The sequence below is a fragment of the Hemiscyllium ocellatum genome, chromosome 25 (genome assembly GCF_020745735.1).
Source record: "Hemiscyllium ocellatum isolate sHemOce1 chromosome 25, sHemOce1.pat.X.cur, whole genome shotgun sequence".
Classification (NCBI taxonomy): domain Eukaryota; kingdom Metazoa; phylum Chordata; class Chondrichthyes; order Orectolobiformes; family Hemiscylliidae; genus Hemiscyllium; species Hemiscyllium ocellatum.
The window spans coordinates 2610409-2629344 of NC_083425.1; the positions used below are offsets into that span (position 1 = coordinate 2610409).

The 18936-nt window shown below is 42.0% G+C and overlaps 1 protein-coding gene across 2 annotated transcripts in view; it reads right to left on the reverse strand.

Annotated features, from left to right (window-relative positions):
* spag9b (sperm associated antigen 9b) overlaps positions 1–18936 on the reverse strand; it is a 285882-nt gene that overhangs the window by 198338 nt on the left and 68608 nt on the right. For both annotated transcript variants that reach the window (XM_060844669.1, XM_060844670.1), the window contains exon 2: positions 12353–12473. In XM_060844669.1, coding sequence (XP_060700652.1) covers positions 12353–12473 — 121 coding nt within the window. The remainder of the gene's footprint in view (positions 1–12352; positions 12474–18936) is intronic.

The following is an 18936-nucleotide window of genomic DNA, read 5'->3' on the forward strand; positions in this document are numbered from 1 at the left end:
ATACTACAAACACTGAAAATCTGAAATAAAAACAGAAAATGCTGGAAATATTCAGATCTGGCAGAAAGAGGGGAGAAAAGGAAAACAGTTAACTTTTCAGGTCGATGATTTGTTTTTTCCTCGCAGGAACTGCCAGATCTGCTTAGTATTACCAATATTTTCTGCTTTTATTTTTAATTCTTGAGAAAATGTGATTACAGTACACTGAGTTGTCTTCAAGACACAAGAGCAACACATCTCTGGGAAAAAACACGTAACTTTGTACACACTGGAAGATTTTAACATATATTCCCACTTTCTTTCATTACAATTCTTTGCAAAACAAATTATCCTCAAATCTTACTAAACTTTCCCCAAGCACTACTAAAATCTAATTCTAATTTTAGATTGTACTCCAGTACAGAACATGGAGTCATTTAGAGAAACTAACCATTATATGTTAAACAGAAATTGAAATTACCAGAAAAACTCAGGTCTCACATCATCTGTGGACAGAAAACAGTTAACATTTTGGGTCTAGTGACCCTTTTTCAGAAGTGTCTGTTTGGAACAGTTCTGAAGAAGGGTCATTAAAAGCAAAATGGTAACTCTGATTTCACAGATGCAGTCAGTCCTGCTGAGTTTTTCTGGCAATTTCCAACATCCTAAATCACATAAAAAGGTGAAGTTGCTGAGGTCCCAGAGAGCTTTGGGCTGTTTTCCCTTCAGAGAGATGACTGCTTGAGAGTTTAACCAGAGGATCACCATGCCTCAGGCAAGGGACAGTTTGAGAAGGTGGGAACTTCACAGTGATCTGAGTGAGTGCACAAATCGAACGCATGCTGTTGGCATCACTAACATCACAAACCAGACATCCAGCCACTGAGGTCAGTTGAGGAAATTCCCATGGTAATGCTCCTTATTATTTCAACTGGCATAATTTTTAAGATGCTGCAGTTAACTTCTGAAATTAGAAAAGTCTATTCAGCAGCAAATTGCTATTCAGTGATCTTGCTGGAAAGCTGAGGTGTTTAGAAGAGGTTTGGGAACAATACTGCAGAACATAGGAGTTTGGTGACTGACGTCTGTCACATAGTGGCAAAAATATGGGAGAAAATTCTTAATGTACAGCCTAATAATAAAGCTTGAGAGGAGAATCAAAAAACTTAGGTCTTGTTTCACATCAGTTCAGTTTAAAGTGAAGCTGACCTCTTAAGTGATGTAAAAAATGAGGTCTGCAGATGCTGGAGATCACAGCTGCAAATGTGTTGCTGGTCAAAGCACAGCAGGCCAGGCAGCATCTCAGGAATAGAGAATTCGACGTTTCGAGCATAAGCCCTTCATCAGGAATAGATGAAGATGAAGGGCTTATGCTCGAAACGTCGAATTCTCTATTCCTGAGATGCTGCCTGGCCTGCTGTGCTTTGACCAGCAACACATTTGCAGCTCTTAAGTGATGTGTTTAGCAAATATGGCAGAGTGCTATGAGAAAGAGTGGAAACCAAACAAAAAGTGCAACATGATTTCCATGGCATGAGGTGGACTGCTTGCAAATATGATGTGAGGAAATGTTATATTGTGTTAATTCTTCACAAGGCTTTCAAGCTCTTGCCTTTATAAATATAGAAACATAGATATACAAGCATGTGAGTTGTACTAAGACTCTATAAATTACTGGTGAGGCATCAGTTGGCACGACATCCAATTATGGGTGTCACACTTTAGAAAGGATGTCAAGCCCTTGGAGAGGGAGTACAGAGTTACTGGAATGAAACCAATGATGAGGACTTTTGGTTATGTGGAGAGACTCGAGAAGCCAAGATTGTCCTCCTCCCAGCAAGAGGAACAGGAGGATGCCAAGTAGCCATTCTTGACTACTTTGTCATTCATTTTTAGATCATTGTTGATCTGTGAAATTAACTCCATACATCCACTTGGGTAGTTACTGGAGATTTAAGAGGTATTTAAAATTACAAGTTTTGACAGAATAGACAAAAACAGGACCATATGCAGAGGTAAACAGGTTCAAGGCAATTAGCAAAAAAAATGACAGCAGTGAATATCTTTCTTTAACACAGCCTAGCAAGCTTTGCCAGCTGAAATGCACTGTTTGAAAGTTACTGGAAACACATTCAATATTATTTTACAGATAATAATTCATATATAGCTAGAAAATAAAGAGCAGAGGCATGGGTCTAACTGGCTAGCTCTTCAAAAAGCCAGCAAAAGGCTCTGGGCCTAACAGACTCAGAATGTTCTCTACAAAGAAAAACAAAAACAGTAGGACTGCTATTGCTTTTCCCATGACCACATGCCACAGAGTAGTCTCCAGTCAATAAGTAATTTAATAAGTGTCATCACTCTTCTCACATAGGAAGTGCAGTAGCCAAACTGCACACAAGCTTCCACCCAGTGATGCGATAATGAATGAGACAATTTGTTCTCATGTGATACTGATTGAATGACAAAATTTGGCCAAGACACAGGCACTATTCTTACCCACCCCCTAGTTGCCCTTGGTGATGCTGAGCTGCTGACTTTAATGACTGCAGTCCATTCACTGTAGGTAAAAATTCCAGGATATCTATCCCAGTGACAACAATGGAGTGGGTTTGGGGGGAAATTTGCAGGTGGTGGGGTTTCCATGTCCTTATAGATGGAATTAGTTGAGAGTTTGGAGAGTACGTCCAAAGGATCTTACATGAATATCTGTAGTGTATTTTATAGATAGCACACATTGCTGCTACTCAGCGTGGAGGAGTGGCTGAGTGTTCGTGGCTGCATTGTCAATCAAGCAGCCTGCTTTGTCCTGGATAGTGTCAGGTTTCTTAGTATTGGAGCTGCCAATCATCAAAGTGGGAATATTCCATCATAGTTCTGACTTGTGCCTACTCATAACAATGCCAGTAAATCTTTACATGTAGCTGAAAATGTGTTGCTGGAAAAGCGCAGCAGGTCAGGCAGCATCCAAGGAGCAGTAGAGTCGATGTTTCTGGCATGAGCCCTTTCCTGAAAAAGGGTTCATGCCCGAAACGTCAACTCTCCTGCTCCTTGGATGCTGCCTGACCTGCTGCCCTTTTCCAGCAACACATTTTCAACTCTCATCTCCAGCATCTGCAGTCCTCACTTTCTCCTAGAATCTTTACATGTAGCCAAGCTCATCAAAAGGCAGCACATTTGACAGTGCAACATTCCCATAGTATTGCATTGGAGCGTCAGCCTTAATTTTTGTGCACAAGCCTGGAGCAGACTTGAACCCAGAACTTTGGAAGCTCTAGTCTTAGTCACAGCTGAGCCAGGACTGACCCTTCAAGTTTAGGATTCAGTTCTCTGTGATCCTTCTGTTATGAAAGATTAGAAGCTTTACTGCATCTATTTAATGTGTTGTTATGGTTACAATTCGCACTTAGAGTTGCAGTGTCAGAATACAGCTGCTTAAATTATCCCCTTTCCTGGTTTCAAGAAAATAGCTTCAGCTGGGTAACATCGCATGTACATGCAAATATATAATCATTCTCTTCTACAGCACAGTGCACCTGTTCTCTGAAAGAAGCCCATTTCATCCCATTTCCTCCTTTGTCCCCCCAATGTTTATTCAATTTATTTTTAAAAGTTATTATAAACTCATCGCCATACAACTTCTGAAAGGGCATTCCACCAACCAATTCTTGCCACATTCTCTTTGTGACCATGAAATTTATGCCTTAAGTTATTAAGTTATCAGTAAAAATAGTACATTTGTTGTTTGTTTTTCTCCATCTTTCTCTATTGTCTTAATGAAAATGTTGCAAATGCAACAGCCAATTTGTCCATCGCATGCTCCCACAAAACCAAATAAATAATCAAACAAAATGAGGTTTTAGTGATATTCATCACAGCCAGATAATATCTTGGTTTAATGCGTCCTCTGAGGATGGAATTTCTCTCAACACTACACTGTGGTGTCAACACACATCATGTGCTCAGGTCTCAGGAGTCAGAGTTTAACCCAGAAACAAGAATGCTGCCACTTAAGACAAAGCTGACACTGGAAAATTCTTGTTATTAAGCATTTCTTCATTACTCTGAAATTTTATCATTTAACACATATTCCTTTCCTACATCTTAAAATCGAGAACCTCACATTTCTCCTGATAAAATCACCCAATCTGTGCTTGGCTGTATCTTCCTAAATAACTTGGACAGTAATTAATCACTCCCCCTTATTTTTGTATGCAAAATTTTACATAAGTGCAACAAATTTACAGGTTCTCATCGATTAACATGCTTTTAGTACTTTGAGGAAGAAACAAATCAGTTAAGTGGGATTTACTTTTTATTTCGTGATTCATATGTGCATTACAAAAGTACATTTACATCTGAACAACAAATGAACCATACATGTAATATCCACACTTTTCTCTTTAAACTATAGAACGACAGGGACTTTATGCTGGAACTATCTGAAAAGTTGGTTAGGCCGCAACTACAGTATTGCCTGCAGTTCTAGAATCCACATTACAGGGGGGGGATGTGATTGCATTGGAGAGAGCGCAGAGATTTACCAGAATGCTGGGGCTGAAGAGTTTGTTATGAAGAAGAATTGGATAGACTGGGGTTGATTTCTGAAGGGCAGAGGACACAGATAGGTGAGATGACTGAGCCAATTACAAAGGGGCATAACTCAAATAAACAGGAAGGAACTTCCTGCTTAGTGGAGGGATCATAACCTTGAGTCATAGAGATGTACAGCACAGAAACAGACCCTTCGGTCCAACTCGTCCATGCCGACCAGATATCCCAACCCAATCTCGTCCCAACTGCCAGCACTTGGCCCATATCCTTCCAAACACTTCCTATTTCATATATCCATCCAAATGCCTTTTAAATGTTGCAATTGTACGAGCCTCCACAAGTTCCTCTGGCAGCTCATTCCATACACATACCGCCCTGTGTGAAAAAGTTGCCCCTTACGTCTCTTTTATATCTTTTCCACTCTCACCCTAAACCTATGCCCTCTAATTCTGGACTCCCCCACCCCAAGGAAAAGACTTGCCTATTTATCCTATCCATGTCCCTCATAATTTTACAAACCTCTATAAGGTCACCCCTCAGTCTCCGACGCTCCAGTGAAAACAGCACCAGCCTGTTCAGCCTCTCCCTATATCTCAAATCCTCCAACCCTGGCAATATCCTTGAAAAGGTTCAGAAATAATTTACAAGTTTCACAACATCTTTCCAATAGGAAGGAGACCAGAATTGCATGCAGGATTCCAACAGTGGCCTAACTAATATCCTGTACAGCTGCAACATGACCTCCCAACTCCTGTACTCAATACTCTTGACCAATAAAGGAAAGCATACCAAATGCCTTCTTCACTATCCTATCTATCTGCGACTCCACTTTTAAGGAGCTTTGAACCTGCACTCCAAAGTCTCTTTGTTCAGCAACACTCCTGAGGACCTTACCATTAAGTGTATAAATCCTGCTTTGATTTGTTTTCCCAAAAAGCAGCCCCTCACATTTATCGGAATTAAACTCCATCTGCCACTTTTCAGCCCATTGACCCATCAATATTATGACATTTCAAATGGCCACCCATATATTTTCAACATTGTAAAATCAAATGTTTAGAGGGGACGTGAGGAAATATTTTATCATCCAGAGTATCAAAATCTCGAACTCACTGCCTGAAAGGGTGGTAAAGGCAGGAACTCTTCTGATATTTAATATGTGGACTTGCAATGACAAGGCAAAAGTGAGGATTGCAGATGCTGGAAACCTGAGTTTAGATTAGAGTGGTGCTGGAAAAGCACAGCAGGTCTTGCAGCATCTGGGGAGCAGGAAAATCGACATTTCGGGCAAAAGCCCTTCATCAGGGATGGATGATGAAGGGATTTTGCCTGAAACAATGATTTTCCTGCTCCTCTGATGCTGCCTGACCTTCTGTGCTTTTCCAGCACCACTCTAATCTAAACACTTGCAATGACAAGACTATAGGCTAGATGCTGGAAAACAGGATTAGAATAGTTCGTGCAGAGTCAATGGTCCAAAGGACCTTGGCCTGTGCTGTAGACATTAACTTTATATTTAGTCAAATAACATCAATGCTATGCTAGAAGTTATAAGAGCTGGAGTAGACCATTCAATAAGATTTTGGGCAGCTCTGTGCCCTAACTCCATTTGCTTGCCTTGCATTCATGTCCCTTGAAGCATTTGCTTAATAAAAACATTTTTTTTAAAATTCATTTCTGGGATGATGGCATCACTGGCTGGCCAGCATTTATTGCCCATCCCTAGGTGCCCTTATGATACAACTGAATGGTTTGCCAGGTCACTTGAGGGGGCAATTCAGAGTTAGCCGCATTGCTGTGGGTTTGGAGTCACATGCAGACCAGGTGAGGATGACAGTTTTCCTTGGAGAACTGCATGGTTTTTTCTGACAATTGACTAAAAACTCACAGCTATCATTAGATTCTTAATTCCAGATTTTATTGGTTTCAAATTTCACCATTTGCTGTGGGGGGATTCAAACCTAAGTCCCCAAAACATTATTTCATTTCCTGGTTTAACAGACTAGCAATAATACCACTAGCCCATCATCTCCCCTTGGTTCCTGGTGAAGGGCTCTTGCTGAAACCTCGATTCTCCTGCTCTTCAGATGCTGCCTGACCTGTTGTACTTTTCCAGCGCCCTCCTCTCGACTCCGATCTCCAGCATCTGCAGTCCTGACTTTCTCCATTATCTCCCCTGGTCTATCTCAAATTTAACAAATGAATTAACATTGACTGCCATTTGAGGAAGAGAATTCCAAACGTCCTGTAAAGAAGTGCTCCCAAACATCTCTCCTGAATGGACTGACCATAATTCTCAGACTATGACCCCTGGTTCCAGAATCTCCAACCAGTGGAAATTGGTTATCTTTACACACCTTGTCTTGTTAATATCTTGAGGACTTCAATAAGATCACCCCTCAACCTTCTTTGCCAATTCACCTAATCTAATAATTTCCTGTTGCAATTTTATGCTGTCATCAACACTGTCTATAATTCTGTCTAATTTTGTGTCATAAGCAAATTTGGATATTTGACTTTTTATGCCATTATCCAAGCCATTAATGAATATTGTGAATAATTGAAACCCCAACATGAGTTATGTCATAACAATTTGAATACTTTGCTATTATTCCAATTCTCTGTTTCCTCCACTCAACTGATTTCCAATTCATGTCAACAATTTGCCTTCCTTTCAATGGGCTTCTACTGCAACCAACAGTCCCTTGTGGTGGGACTTACTGAAAGTCTTTTAGAAGTCCACATAAACTGTAAGCCTTCAACTTGTCTCTGTCCATCACCCTGTCACCTTTTCAAAATTGCTTGAGGCTTGTCAGGCATGACCTAACTCTTCATGAATCAATGTTGACTCTCCCAGATTAACTGAAATTTTGAGGTGATCAGTTATCCTAGCCTTGATTATAGAGTCCAACAATTTCCCTACTACAGATATTAGACTAACTGCAATTTTGTAAAATTGCAGGAGATTGCCAGGGTTGAAGGATTTGAGAAACTGGGGGAGGCTGAACAGGCGAGGGCCATTTTCCCTGGAGCGCGGAGGTTGAGGGGTGACCTTATAGAGGTTTACAAAATTATGAGGGGCATGGATAGGATAAATAGACAAAGTCTGTTCCCTGGAGTCAGGGAGTCCAGACTAGAGGGCATAGGTTTAGGGTGAGAGGGGAAAGATATAAAGGAGACTGAAGGGGCAACATTTTCATGCAGAGGGTGGTGCGTGTATGGAATGAGCTGCCAGAGGAAGTGGTGGAGGCTGGTGCAATTGCAACATTTCAAAGGCATCTGGATGGGTATATGAATAGGAAGGGTTTGGAGGGATATGGGCCGGGTGCTGGCAGGTGGGACGAGATTGGGTTGGGATATCTGGTTGGCATGGACTGAGGGGTCTGTTTCCATGCTGTACATCTCTATCTCTATTTATTTTAAATAGCTGGCTTGTTAGTATACATGGAAGTCAATGCAATATTTAAAGACTCCAAGATCAATATTATGAGAGATCTTAACAACTGGATGGAAGAGCTAAGACTTAGGGACCCTCAAATTTGCATATAAAGTTGGAATATAACCAGTGAAAACCATTGAATATTAATGGCACAGCAAAGTCAAGGCCTCTTGTGTACAGTGATCATATGTGTCAGTTTAACTCAGAGACACACACACACAGACATGATCTGTCATAGGTATAAGACAGCCAAGCCTATTCAAAACTTTGCGAACAAGCCCATCAGCACATACGTTCTGAAGAATAACTAGACAATCCTTCACAATTACATGATTTTCTAATATTCCTCAACACTGCAAATTTGATTAATATTGGTTAAATACCACGACTTGAGCACCTTCAACAGAGACCAGCATGTAGTACTGGGCTTGATAGAGGTGGAGAAGAAAGCAAAAGGTTTCTTCTTCCTTAATACTATCCAATAACTATTACAGCACCCAAAATAACGTAGACATCAGTTGAGAATCAATGGCATCAATGGCAATACAATGCCCATTTGATCTAGACATTGGAGAATAGTGTACTTGAGGGAGGGATTCCGGTTTCTGGACAACTGGGGTTCTTTCTGGGGAAGGTGGGACCTCTATAAAAAGGATGGTCTACACCTGAACCTGAGGGGTACCAGTATCCTTGGGGGGAGGTTTGCTAGTGCTCTTTGGGAGGGTTTAAACTAACTCCGCCGGGGCATGGGAACCTGGACTGTAGCTTTAGGGTACAGGACCTTGAGTGTAGGGAGGTTATGAATAATGCAGCGATCTCGAAGGAGGGTGCCTGTAAACAGAAGGGTGGATTGAAGTGTGTATACTTCAATGCCAGAAGTATAAGAAATAAGGTAGGTGAACTTGCAGCGTGGGTTGGTACCTGGGACTTCGATGTTGTGGCCATTACAGAGACGTGGGTAGAACAGGGACAAGAATGGCTGTTGCAGGTTCCAGGGTTTAAATGTTTTAGTAGGATCAGACATGGGGGTAAAAAAGGGGGAGGTGTGGCATTACTTGTCAAAGATAGTATTACAGCAGTGGAATAGACGATGGAAGAGGACTTGCCATCTGAGGTAGTTTGGGCTGAGGTTAGAAATAGGAAAGGTGAGGTCACCCTGTTAGGTGTTTTCTACAGGCCTCCTAATAGTCCTAGAGAAGTAGAGGATAATATTGCGAGGATGATTCAGGAAAAGAGTGAAGGTAGCAGGGTGGTTGTTATGGGGGACTTTAACTTCCCAGATATTGACTGGGAGAGCTATAGCTCGAGTTCATTAGATGGGTCGGTGTTTGTCCAATGTGTGCAGGAGGGTTTCCTGACAAAATTTGTAGACAGGCCAACAAGAGGGGAGGCTATACTGGATTTGGTTCTAGGTAATGAACCAGGCCAGGTGTTAGACTTGGAGGTAGGTGAGCACTTCGGGGACAGTGACCACAACTCGGTGACTTTTACTTTAGTGATGGAGAGGGATAAGTGTGCGCCGCAGGGCAAGAGTTATAGCTGGGGGCAGGGAAATTATGATGCAGTGAGGCATGACTTAGGATGTGTGGATTGGAAAAACAGGCTTCAAGAGAAGAACACTAATGAGATGTGGGGATTGTTCAAGGAGCAGCTACTACGTGTCCTCGATAAGTATGTACCAGTCAGGCATGGTGTAAAGGGCCTTGTGAGGCAGCCGTGGTTTAGTAAGGAATTGGAATCCCTTGTGAAAGGGAAGAAGGCGGCATATGTAAAGATGAGGCGTGAAGGTTCAGTTGGGGCGATAGAGAGTTATAAGGTAGCCAGGAAGGGTCTAAAGAGAGAGCTAAGTGAAGCGAGAAGGGGACATGAAAAGTCTTTAGCTGGTAGGATTAGGGAAAACCCAAAGGCTTTCTATAGGTATGTCAGGAATAAAAGGATGACTAGGGTAGGTATCGGTCCAGTCAAGGATAGTAGTGGGAAGTTGTGTGTGGAGGCGGAGGAGATTGGAGAGACACTAAATCAATACTTTTCATCAGTATTCACTCAGGAACAGGACACTGTTGCTGATGTGAATATGGAGTCACAAATGATTAGAATGGATGGCCTGGAAATATGCAGGGAAGAGGTTCTGGGAATATTGGAGAGGATGAAAATAGATAAGTCTCCTGGGCCTGATGGCATTTACCCTAGGATCCTATGGGAAGCTAGGGAGGAGATAGCAGAGCCATTGGCCTGGATTTTTATGTCGTCATTGTCAACGGGAATAGTACCAGAGGACTGGAGGATAGCGAATGTGGTCCCCTTATTCAAGAAAGGGAGTAGGGATAGCCCTAGTAATTATAGGCCAGTGAGTCTGACTTCAGTGGTGGGCAAAGTCTTAGAGAGAATGGTAAGGGATAAGATTTATGAACATCTGGATAGGAATAACGTGATCAAGGATAGCCAGCATGGTTTTGTGAAGGGCAGGTCGTGCCTCACAAACCTTATTGAGTTCTTTGAGAAGGTGACTAAGGAAGTGGACGAGGGTAAAGCAGTAGATGTTGTGTATATGGATTTTAGTAAGGTGTTCGATAAGGTTCCCCATGGTAGGCTAATGCTAAAACTACGGAGGTATGGCATTGAGGATACATTAGAGGTTTGGATTAGGAATTGGCTGGCTGGAAGGAGACAGAGGGTAGTAGTTGATGGACTATGTTCATCTTGGAGTGCAGTTACTAGCGGTGTACCACAAGGATCTGTTTTGGGACCATTGCTTTTTGTTATCTTTATAAATGATCTCGAGGAAGGGCTTGAAAGCTGGGTAAGCAAGTTTGCGGATGACACAAAAGTCGGTGGAGTTGTGGATAGTGAGGAAGGAAGTGGTAGGTTACAGCGGGATATAGATAAGTTGCAGAGCTGGGCAGAAATGTGGCAAATGGAATTCAATGTAGCTAAGTGTGAAGTCATTCACTTTGGTAGGAGTAACAAGAAGATGGATTACTGGGCTAATGGTAGGCTACTTGGTAGTGTAGATGAGCAGAGGGATCTTGGTGTCCATGTACACAGATCTCTGAAAGTTGCCACCCAGGTAAATAGTGCTGTGAGGAAGGCATATGGTGTACTGGGCTTTATTGGTAGAGGAATTGAGTTCCGGAGTCCTGAGGTCATGTTGCAACTGTATAAGACTCTGGTGCGGCCTCATCTGGAGTATTGTGTGCAGTTTTGGTCGCCATACTATAGGAAGGATGTGGAGGCATTGGAACGAGTGCAGAGGAGGTTTACCAGGATGTTGCCTGGAATGGTAGGAAAATCTTATGAGGAAAGGCTGAGGCACTTGGGGCTGTTCTCATTGGAGAAGAGAAGGTTTAGGGGAGATTTGATAGAGGTGTATAAGATGATTAGGGGTTTAGATAGGGTCGACACTGAGAACCTTTTACCGCTAATGGAGTCAGGTGTTACTAGGGGACACAGCTTTAAATTAAGGGGTGGTAGGTATAGGACAGATGTTAGGGGTAGATTCTTTACACAGCGGGTTGTGAGTTCATGGAATGCCCTGCCAGTAGCAGTGGTGAACTCTCCTTCTTTATGGTCATTTAAGCGGGCATTGGATAGGCATTTGGAAGTTATTGGGCTAGTGTAGATTAGGTAGGATTCGGTCGGCGCAACATCGAGGGCCGAAGGGCCTGTACTGCGCTGTATCTTTCTATGTTCTATGTTTGAGAGACGAAACCATGCCAAGGAATCAATTCTCTCCATACTTGTCAGGGGAACATGAGATAAGACAAAAAAACTGTTATAAAGATGACTGAAGAAAATTAGTTGAAGAAACAAGATTTGTTTACCAATGGATAGAGGGTAGGAGAGCACAAGGCTCACCTATATGTTGAGAACTACTTAGCGAGTCTGAGAAGATTTGTAGCTCAGGTTGAGGTTCTGGGTGTAGGCTTGTTCGCTGAGCTGGAAGGTTCATTTACAGACATTTCAGAAGCTTCATCCGGAGGCTCACTGAAAATGTTACCTAGTATGGTGACAAAGCATCTGAAAATGAACCTTCCAGCTCAGCGAGCAAACCTACATCCAAGAACTACTTCAATCTTCCTTTAACAGAAGCACAATACTCGATAAGGACTCAGACCATTGACTAATTTTATCCTATTTGACCTTATGAACACTAATTCCAGAAGCTTGCATTTTTATTTTAGAATTACAATTTGTTGGGTTCAAAAGGCTCCATAGGAATGTTCCATTCTCCACAATTTCTGACCTTGTTTTCAAATCACCTCAACCTGAAAATCCATACAACACACTTTTAGGTCCCTGTCACTGATCTATTAGTCCAGGTATCTGGATTATTAGCCTACCAAAATAAACACTACAGTACAAGACTCTCAGCGTACTTACTCTGGTCTGCGTAATTTTTTGCCTTGAGTTCAAGCTGTCGCGTCTGCGATTCCAACACCTCCACACGAATCTGAAGGTCCTTCTTCTCCTGCTCTTGAGAATCTTCAAACTCAATGAATTTCTACAAAAACAGAGGAATTGGATATTTTATACTTGTTAAATGCAAACCAGATATTATAATTGTAATAAATTAAGTAAATACAAGAAAACTCTGGGATGGCAATATTTAAAGAAAAATTATTCATTCACAAGATGAGCGTGTCTGGGAAGGCAACATTTATTTTACATGTACATTGCTATAGAATAGACGGATAGTCACATATGAAACTCCAGGATGGTATGTTGCATCCCAGTTGCTCGGGTCAAGGTTGTCTTTGAGTTGCTAAAGAATATTCTGAAGTAGGATGGTGAACAGCCAGTAGTCTAGCTACATACCAGTACCAATAATATATGCCAGAAAAGAGATGAGGTTCTACAAACAGAATATAGAGATTTAGGAAGCAAATGAAAAAAATGAGGACCTCAAAAGGTAGTAATCTCAGACTGCTACAAGTGCCATGTGCTTGTCAAAGCAGAAATAACAGGATATATCAGATGAATGTGTGACTAGAGACATGGGTTAAGGGGGAGGGTTTCAGATTCTTGGGGCATTGGAACTGGTTGTGGAGGAGTTGGAGCCAGTACAAGTTGGACAGGACCAGAACTGATGTCGGAGGGATGTAACTGCAACATCCAGTGGAGAATGGCTTAAACGAAAATGGCAGGGGGCTGGAACCTACACAGGGAGACAGATGACAGGAAAACAAGGATTAAAACAAAAAAAATGGGAAATAAGAAAGGTGATACGCAGAGAATTCAATCAAGCTGGGCCACAGTGAACAGGACAAAGAATGCTAAAGAGACAAGTCATAAGGTTTTGTGCCTTAATGCATGGAACACTCACAATAAAATGGATGAATCAGTCACACAAATAGATCTAAACAGGTGTGTTGTTGTTTGGATTACAGTGAACTGGCAGCAGGGTGACCAGAATGGGAACTGGATAAGAGTTTTCAGTTTTTGAAAAGGACAGACAAAAAGGAAAAGCAGGTGGGCTAGCATTGCTGATTTAAAGAGAAAGTAATGCCACTGTGAAAATGGATATTAGCTGTAGTGAAGTAGAATTCATACAGGTTGAGCTTAGAAATACCAAGGGGCGAATATTGAGCAAGGCATTAAAAGGACATTAGACATGCAATTATTAAAATTACAACTGTAAATATGGTGGCTTCAATCAGCGTATTGATTCGGCAATAAGATCAGTATGTGGCAACAGCATAAAGGAAGAATACAGTATAGTTGTATAGATGATGCTTGACTGGGTTTTTGTAATAACAACGAAGGGATAATTGACAACATAGCTGCTCTTAGGCAGAACAAGCTGGAGGGACTAAGTAACCTATTCTGTTCATATTTTATTATGCAAGGGCTCTTAAGAAAGTGTGACCATAACAGGATAGAGTTTTTCATGAAGATGAAGAGTGACAGTTATTTATGAGACTAGGTATCCTGAACTGAAATAAAGGAAATTACTATGGTATGAGACCTGATAAACTGGGCCTTGTTATTTAATGGAATGATGCTAGATAGGCAATGGTCAACAGTTGAAGAGCGAAGGAAAGAAATGGAAAATTTATTCATCCCAGTCTAGCATAAAGATGAGGGAGAAAACACGGTCCCACCATGACTAACAAGGGAAATTAGAGATTATATTAAACCCAAAGAAGAGACATACAAATTAGCCAAACAAACAAAGAAACAGACCAGAGGATTGGGAAGAGTTTAAATTCAAAGGAAGACAAAGATTAAGCGGAGAAGTAGAGTATGAGTGTAAGCTTGCAGGGAGCATACGACCAATACTAAAAGCCCCTACTGATATGTGAAGAGAAAAAGGTTAGTCAAAATAAATATAGTTCCCCTACAGCCAAACAAGATAATTTATCATGGGAAATAAGGAGATGGCAGTCCAAATACATACTTGAGTATGTATTACATTTGTCTTCCTTTGTGAAGATAATATCGCACAAATATCGAGTAACAGGATATAAATGAAAGGAGAAACGGAAATACATCAATATTGGTAGGAAAATGGTTTGATAGACGCAGGCATTTCTGCACCAACATGTTGTTATCCTCAGTAACTGGCTGAACGTTGAATTTGTCAAAGGAGAAGCAATGTTGGCCAATCAGCCACACAGAATGCCAAGAAACAACTGAGAGTTCTAAATCCATTGTTAGTGAGTCTGGTTTGGTTTGGCTAATTAACCCAGTGTCATAACATTCTAGATTTATTGAATTCTCTTAACATACATTTTGTAGCTGCTACTGGTGGGATTTGAACACATGTATCCAAATCATTAATCCAAGCCCCTGGACTGTTAGACCTGCAGGTGAAAGTAAGGACTGCAGATGCTGGAAATCAGAGTCTAGATTAGAGTGGTGCAGGAAAAGCACAGCAGATCAATCAGCATCCGAGGAGCAGGAAAATCAAAGTTTCAGGCAAAAGCCCTTCATCAGGGATGAAGGCAGGGAGCCTCAGGGATGGAGAGATAAATGGGAGGGGGGTGGGCTGGAGAGAAGGTATCCAAGCATACAATAGGTGGATGAAGGTGGGGAGGAAGGTGATAGGAGAGAGAGGAGGGTGGAGCTGATAGGTGGGATGGATGATTGGCAGATAGGACAGGTCATGGGGACAGTGCTGAGCTGGAAGGTTGGAATTGGGGTAAGGTGGGAAGAGGGGAAATGAGGAAACTGGTGGTCAATGAGAAAGCAGATGTGGCTGTGGTAGCGAGTCTGTTTCAGGACATGGTTGAAGAGCATCTCAGCCTCCTCCATTGATCCCTAGCGTTAGATACCAGTCTTTAGCCAATTCAGTTCACTCCACATGATGTCAAGAAATGGTCAGAGGCACTGGATAGTGAAAAGCCCTGACAGCATTCCAGCAAGAGTAAGGACTTGTGCTCTAGAACTTGCCGCTCCCCGAGCCTAGCTGTTCCAATACAGTTACGACACCGGCACCTACCCAACAAAAAAAACATGAGAAACCCAACCCAGTTAATTACCACCCAGAGTCTATTGTTGACCATCAGTAAAGTGAGGGAAGGGGTCATCAACAGGGCTATTAAGCAGCACCTGCTCAGCAATAACCTGCTTGGTGACACCCAGTTTAGGCTCCATCAGGGCCACTCAGCTCCTGACCTCAGTACAGCCTTGGTTCAGACATGGACAAAGCAGGTGAATTTCAGAGGAGACGTGAGAGTGGCAGCCCTTGACATCAAGGCCACATTTGACCTAGCATGGCATAAAGAAGCCCTAGCAAAACTAGAATCAGTGGATCAAAGAATCAGAGTTATACAGGAGGGGAAGAGGCATTATAGGGCAGCTAGGTGGCTCAGTGGTTCGGGTCAGGGACCTGGGTTCGATTCCAGCCTCAGGCAACTGTCTGTGTGGAGTTTGCACACTCCCCCAGTGTCTGTGTAGGTTGCCTCCGGGCGCTCTGGTTCCCTCCCACAGTCCAACAATTTGCAGATTAGGTGAATTGGCAATGCTAAATTGTCCATACTGTTCAGGGATAGTAGGGTAGGTACATTAGTGAGGGATAAATATGGAGTAATAGGTTCAGGGAATGGGTCACTCTTTGAAGGGTCATTGTGGACTTGTTGGGCAGAAGGGCCTGTTTCCACACTGCAGAGATTCTACGGAAAGAGACCCTTCAGTCCAATTTGTTCATGCCAACCAGATATCCTAAACTGACGTATAGAGGAACCTCTATTATCCGACATTCAATTAACCGAATTTTGTATTATCCGAACAAGATTGCAAGGTTCTGATGCTTGGCTAACTATGTTACCCAGAATCCGATTAACCGAACAAATACTCCCTGCTCACGTCCTTCGGATAATCGAGGTTCCTCTGCAGTCCTATTTTGCTAGCATTTGGCCCATATCCCTCTAAACACTTCCCATTCATGTACCTGTTTGGCAGCCTTTAATATGTTGGAGCAGCCTCCTCCACCACCTCTGGCAGCTCGTTCCATACACACTGAAAAAGTTGCCCCTCATGTCTCTTTTAAATATTTCCCCTCTCACGTTTAACCTATGTCCTGTAGTTTTGGACTTCACTACCCTAGGAAAAAGACCTTGGCTATTCACCCTATCCATACCCCTCATGACTTTATAAGCCTCTATAAGGTCATCCCTTGGCCTCCGATTCTCCAGGGAATAAACTCCAGTCTATTCAGCCTCTTCCTGTAGCTCAAACCTTCTAATCCCGGCAACTTCTTTGTACATCTTTTTTGAACACTTTAAAATTTAACACAGTACTCTATAAATGGCTTAACCAAAGTCTCGTACAGTCAACTGCCGCAACATGACCTCCCAATCGGGGGCAAACTCTCCACTGGTCAGAGTCATACCAGGCACATAGAAAGATGACGGTTGTTGATGGAGGTCAGTATCTCAATTCCAGGACATCCCAGCAGGAGTTCCTCAGGGTAGTGTCCTCAGCCCAACCGTCTTCAGCTGCTTCATCAATGAACAAGGTTAGAAGTGGGAATGCTTGCTGATGATTGCATAATGTTCAGCACCATTCGCGACTCCTCAGATACTGAAGCAGTCTGTGTCCAAATGCAACAAGATCCAGACAACATCCAGGCTTGGGCTGATAAATGGCAAGTAACATGCACGCCACACAAATGCCACGCCATGACTATTTCCAATAAGAGACAATCTAATCACTACCCTCTGACATTCAATGTTACCATCATCACTGAATCCACTAGTATCAACATCCTTGACCAGGATCTCAACTGGAATCTTGACATAAACACAGTAGCTTAAAAGCAGATCAGAGACTAGGAACACTACAGTGAATAACTCACTTTCTGATCCCCAAAGCCTGTTCACCATCTTCAAGACAAATCTGGAGTGTGATGGAATATCTCACATGCTTAGATGGGTACAGTTCCAGCATCACTCAAGAAGCTTTACATCAACCTTAAAACATAGTAGCAGAAATCAGACCATTCAGCCCATCGAGTCTGCTCTGCCATTCAATCGTGGCTGCTAAGTTTCTCAAACCCATTCTCCCCATAATCCTTGATTCCAGAGAAAGCAGCCCACATAATTGGCACCCCACCCACAAGCCTCAACTTTCTCCATCACCAACGCTCAGTAGCATCAGAATGCACTATCCACACAATGCACTGCTGATATTCTCCAAAGATCCTTAGACAGCATCTTCCAAACCCAGAATCACTTCCATCTAGAGAACAAGGACAACAGGTACAGAGGAACAACACCACCTTCAAGGTTCCCTCCAAGCCACTCACCATCCCGAATTAGAAATATGTCACTATTCCTTCACTGTAGCTGGGTCAAAATTTTGGGAATTCCCTTTCTAAAGGCATTGTGGGCCAATATATAGAATATGGACTGCAGCGGTTCAACAAAGTAGCTCATCACCACCTTCTCAAGGGCAATTCGAAGGGCAATAAATACTGGCCATCCAGGGATGCCACCTCCCACAAGTAAATAAAAAATACTAACTATATAAATCTCAAATATTTATAGTAATTTATGCAAATGAGAACATTGTTTGATCCTACTTGCAGTATAGTTGTAATTTATGGGTTTGATCCTGTGACAAACAAGTTAATAACAAAGTCAATCATCATGGAAACAAAAAGGTTCTTCCTCATAACACAGGAGCGATCACAGGGAGCACTAATGATCCATGTGAATGCAACGTGAACCACACAATCATGTCTCAATGCTTTTAACTTTCCAAAGCACGGTTCGCCCATACTCAATTGAATAGTTTGCTAAGTTGAAAATTAAATCAGCCAATAAATTAAGTAGCCAGATCACTAGCAAAATAATGTCTCCATCTCTACAAGCTGAAGAGTTATCAAAAAAGACAGGAAAAAAGTGGTATTTTAGAAGCAACACAAGTGATATTAACTACTTTAATTAATTGGTTTCTAGAAATTAATGAATCAGTAAAGTTCCTCAGTGAAGTACCAGTTGAGTGTAGTTACACACAGTAGATAGGAAAGGCAGGAAGGAAATAGTCATTTTCATTGCAGCAGCACCTACTTGCAATGTCCTGTTGAAGCGACAATGCTGTATTCATCACAGTACGTATATGTGGCAAATCAGTTACAAGATTTTGTGATTTACTTGCATGTACAGCCAAAGGTGTGCAAGTCTTTTCAATCATAATCAATCTAAAGACAATAAATTGGACAAAAATTGCTTGCAGATCTTAAATAGGATTCATTCCTTGCCTTATGATATTAAAAGTGGCAAGAAACTCAAAACACTCTCTCCAACTTCAGAACACATTATTTGTCTGACCCAGCTGTACATACAGAATGCAGTCTGCAATGAAATGCTCACATTTCACTACAAGATCATGCCCTGAGCTATCTCTTGTACTGGGGCTCTGCAGAAATTCAGCAATTCAAGTTTCCAGGAAGTGAAAACTGTAAGAAAACAGCAACTCTAGACTCTCGGGCACAACTTGACTTCTATAATTCTCAGCAA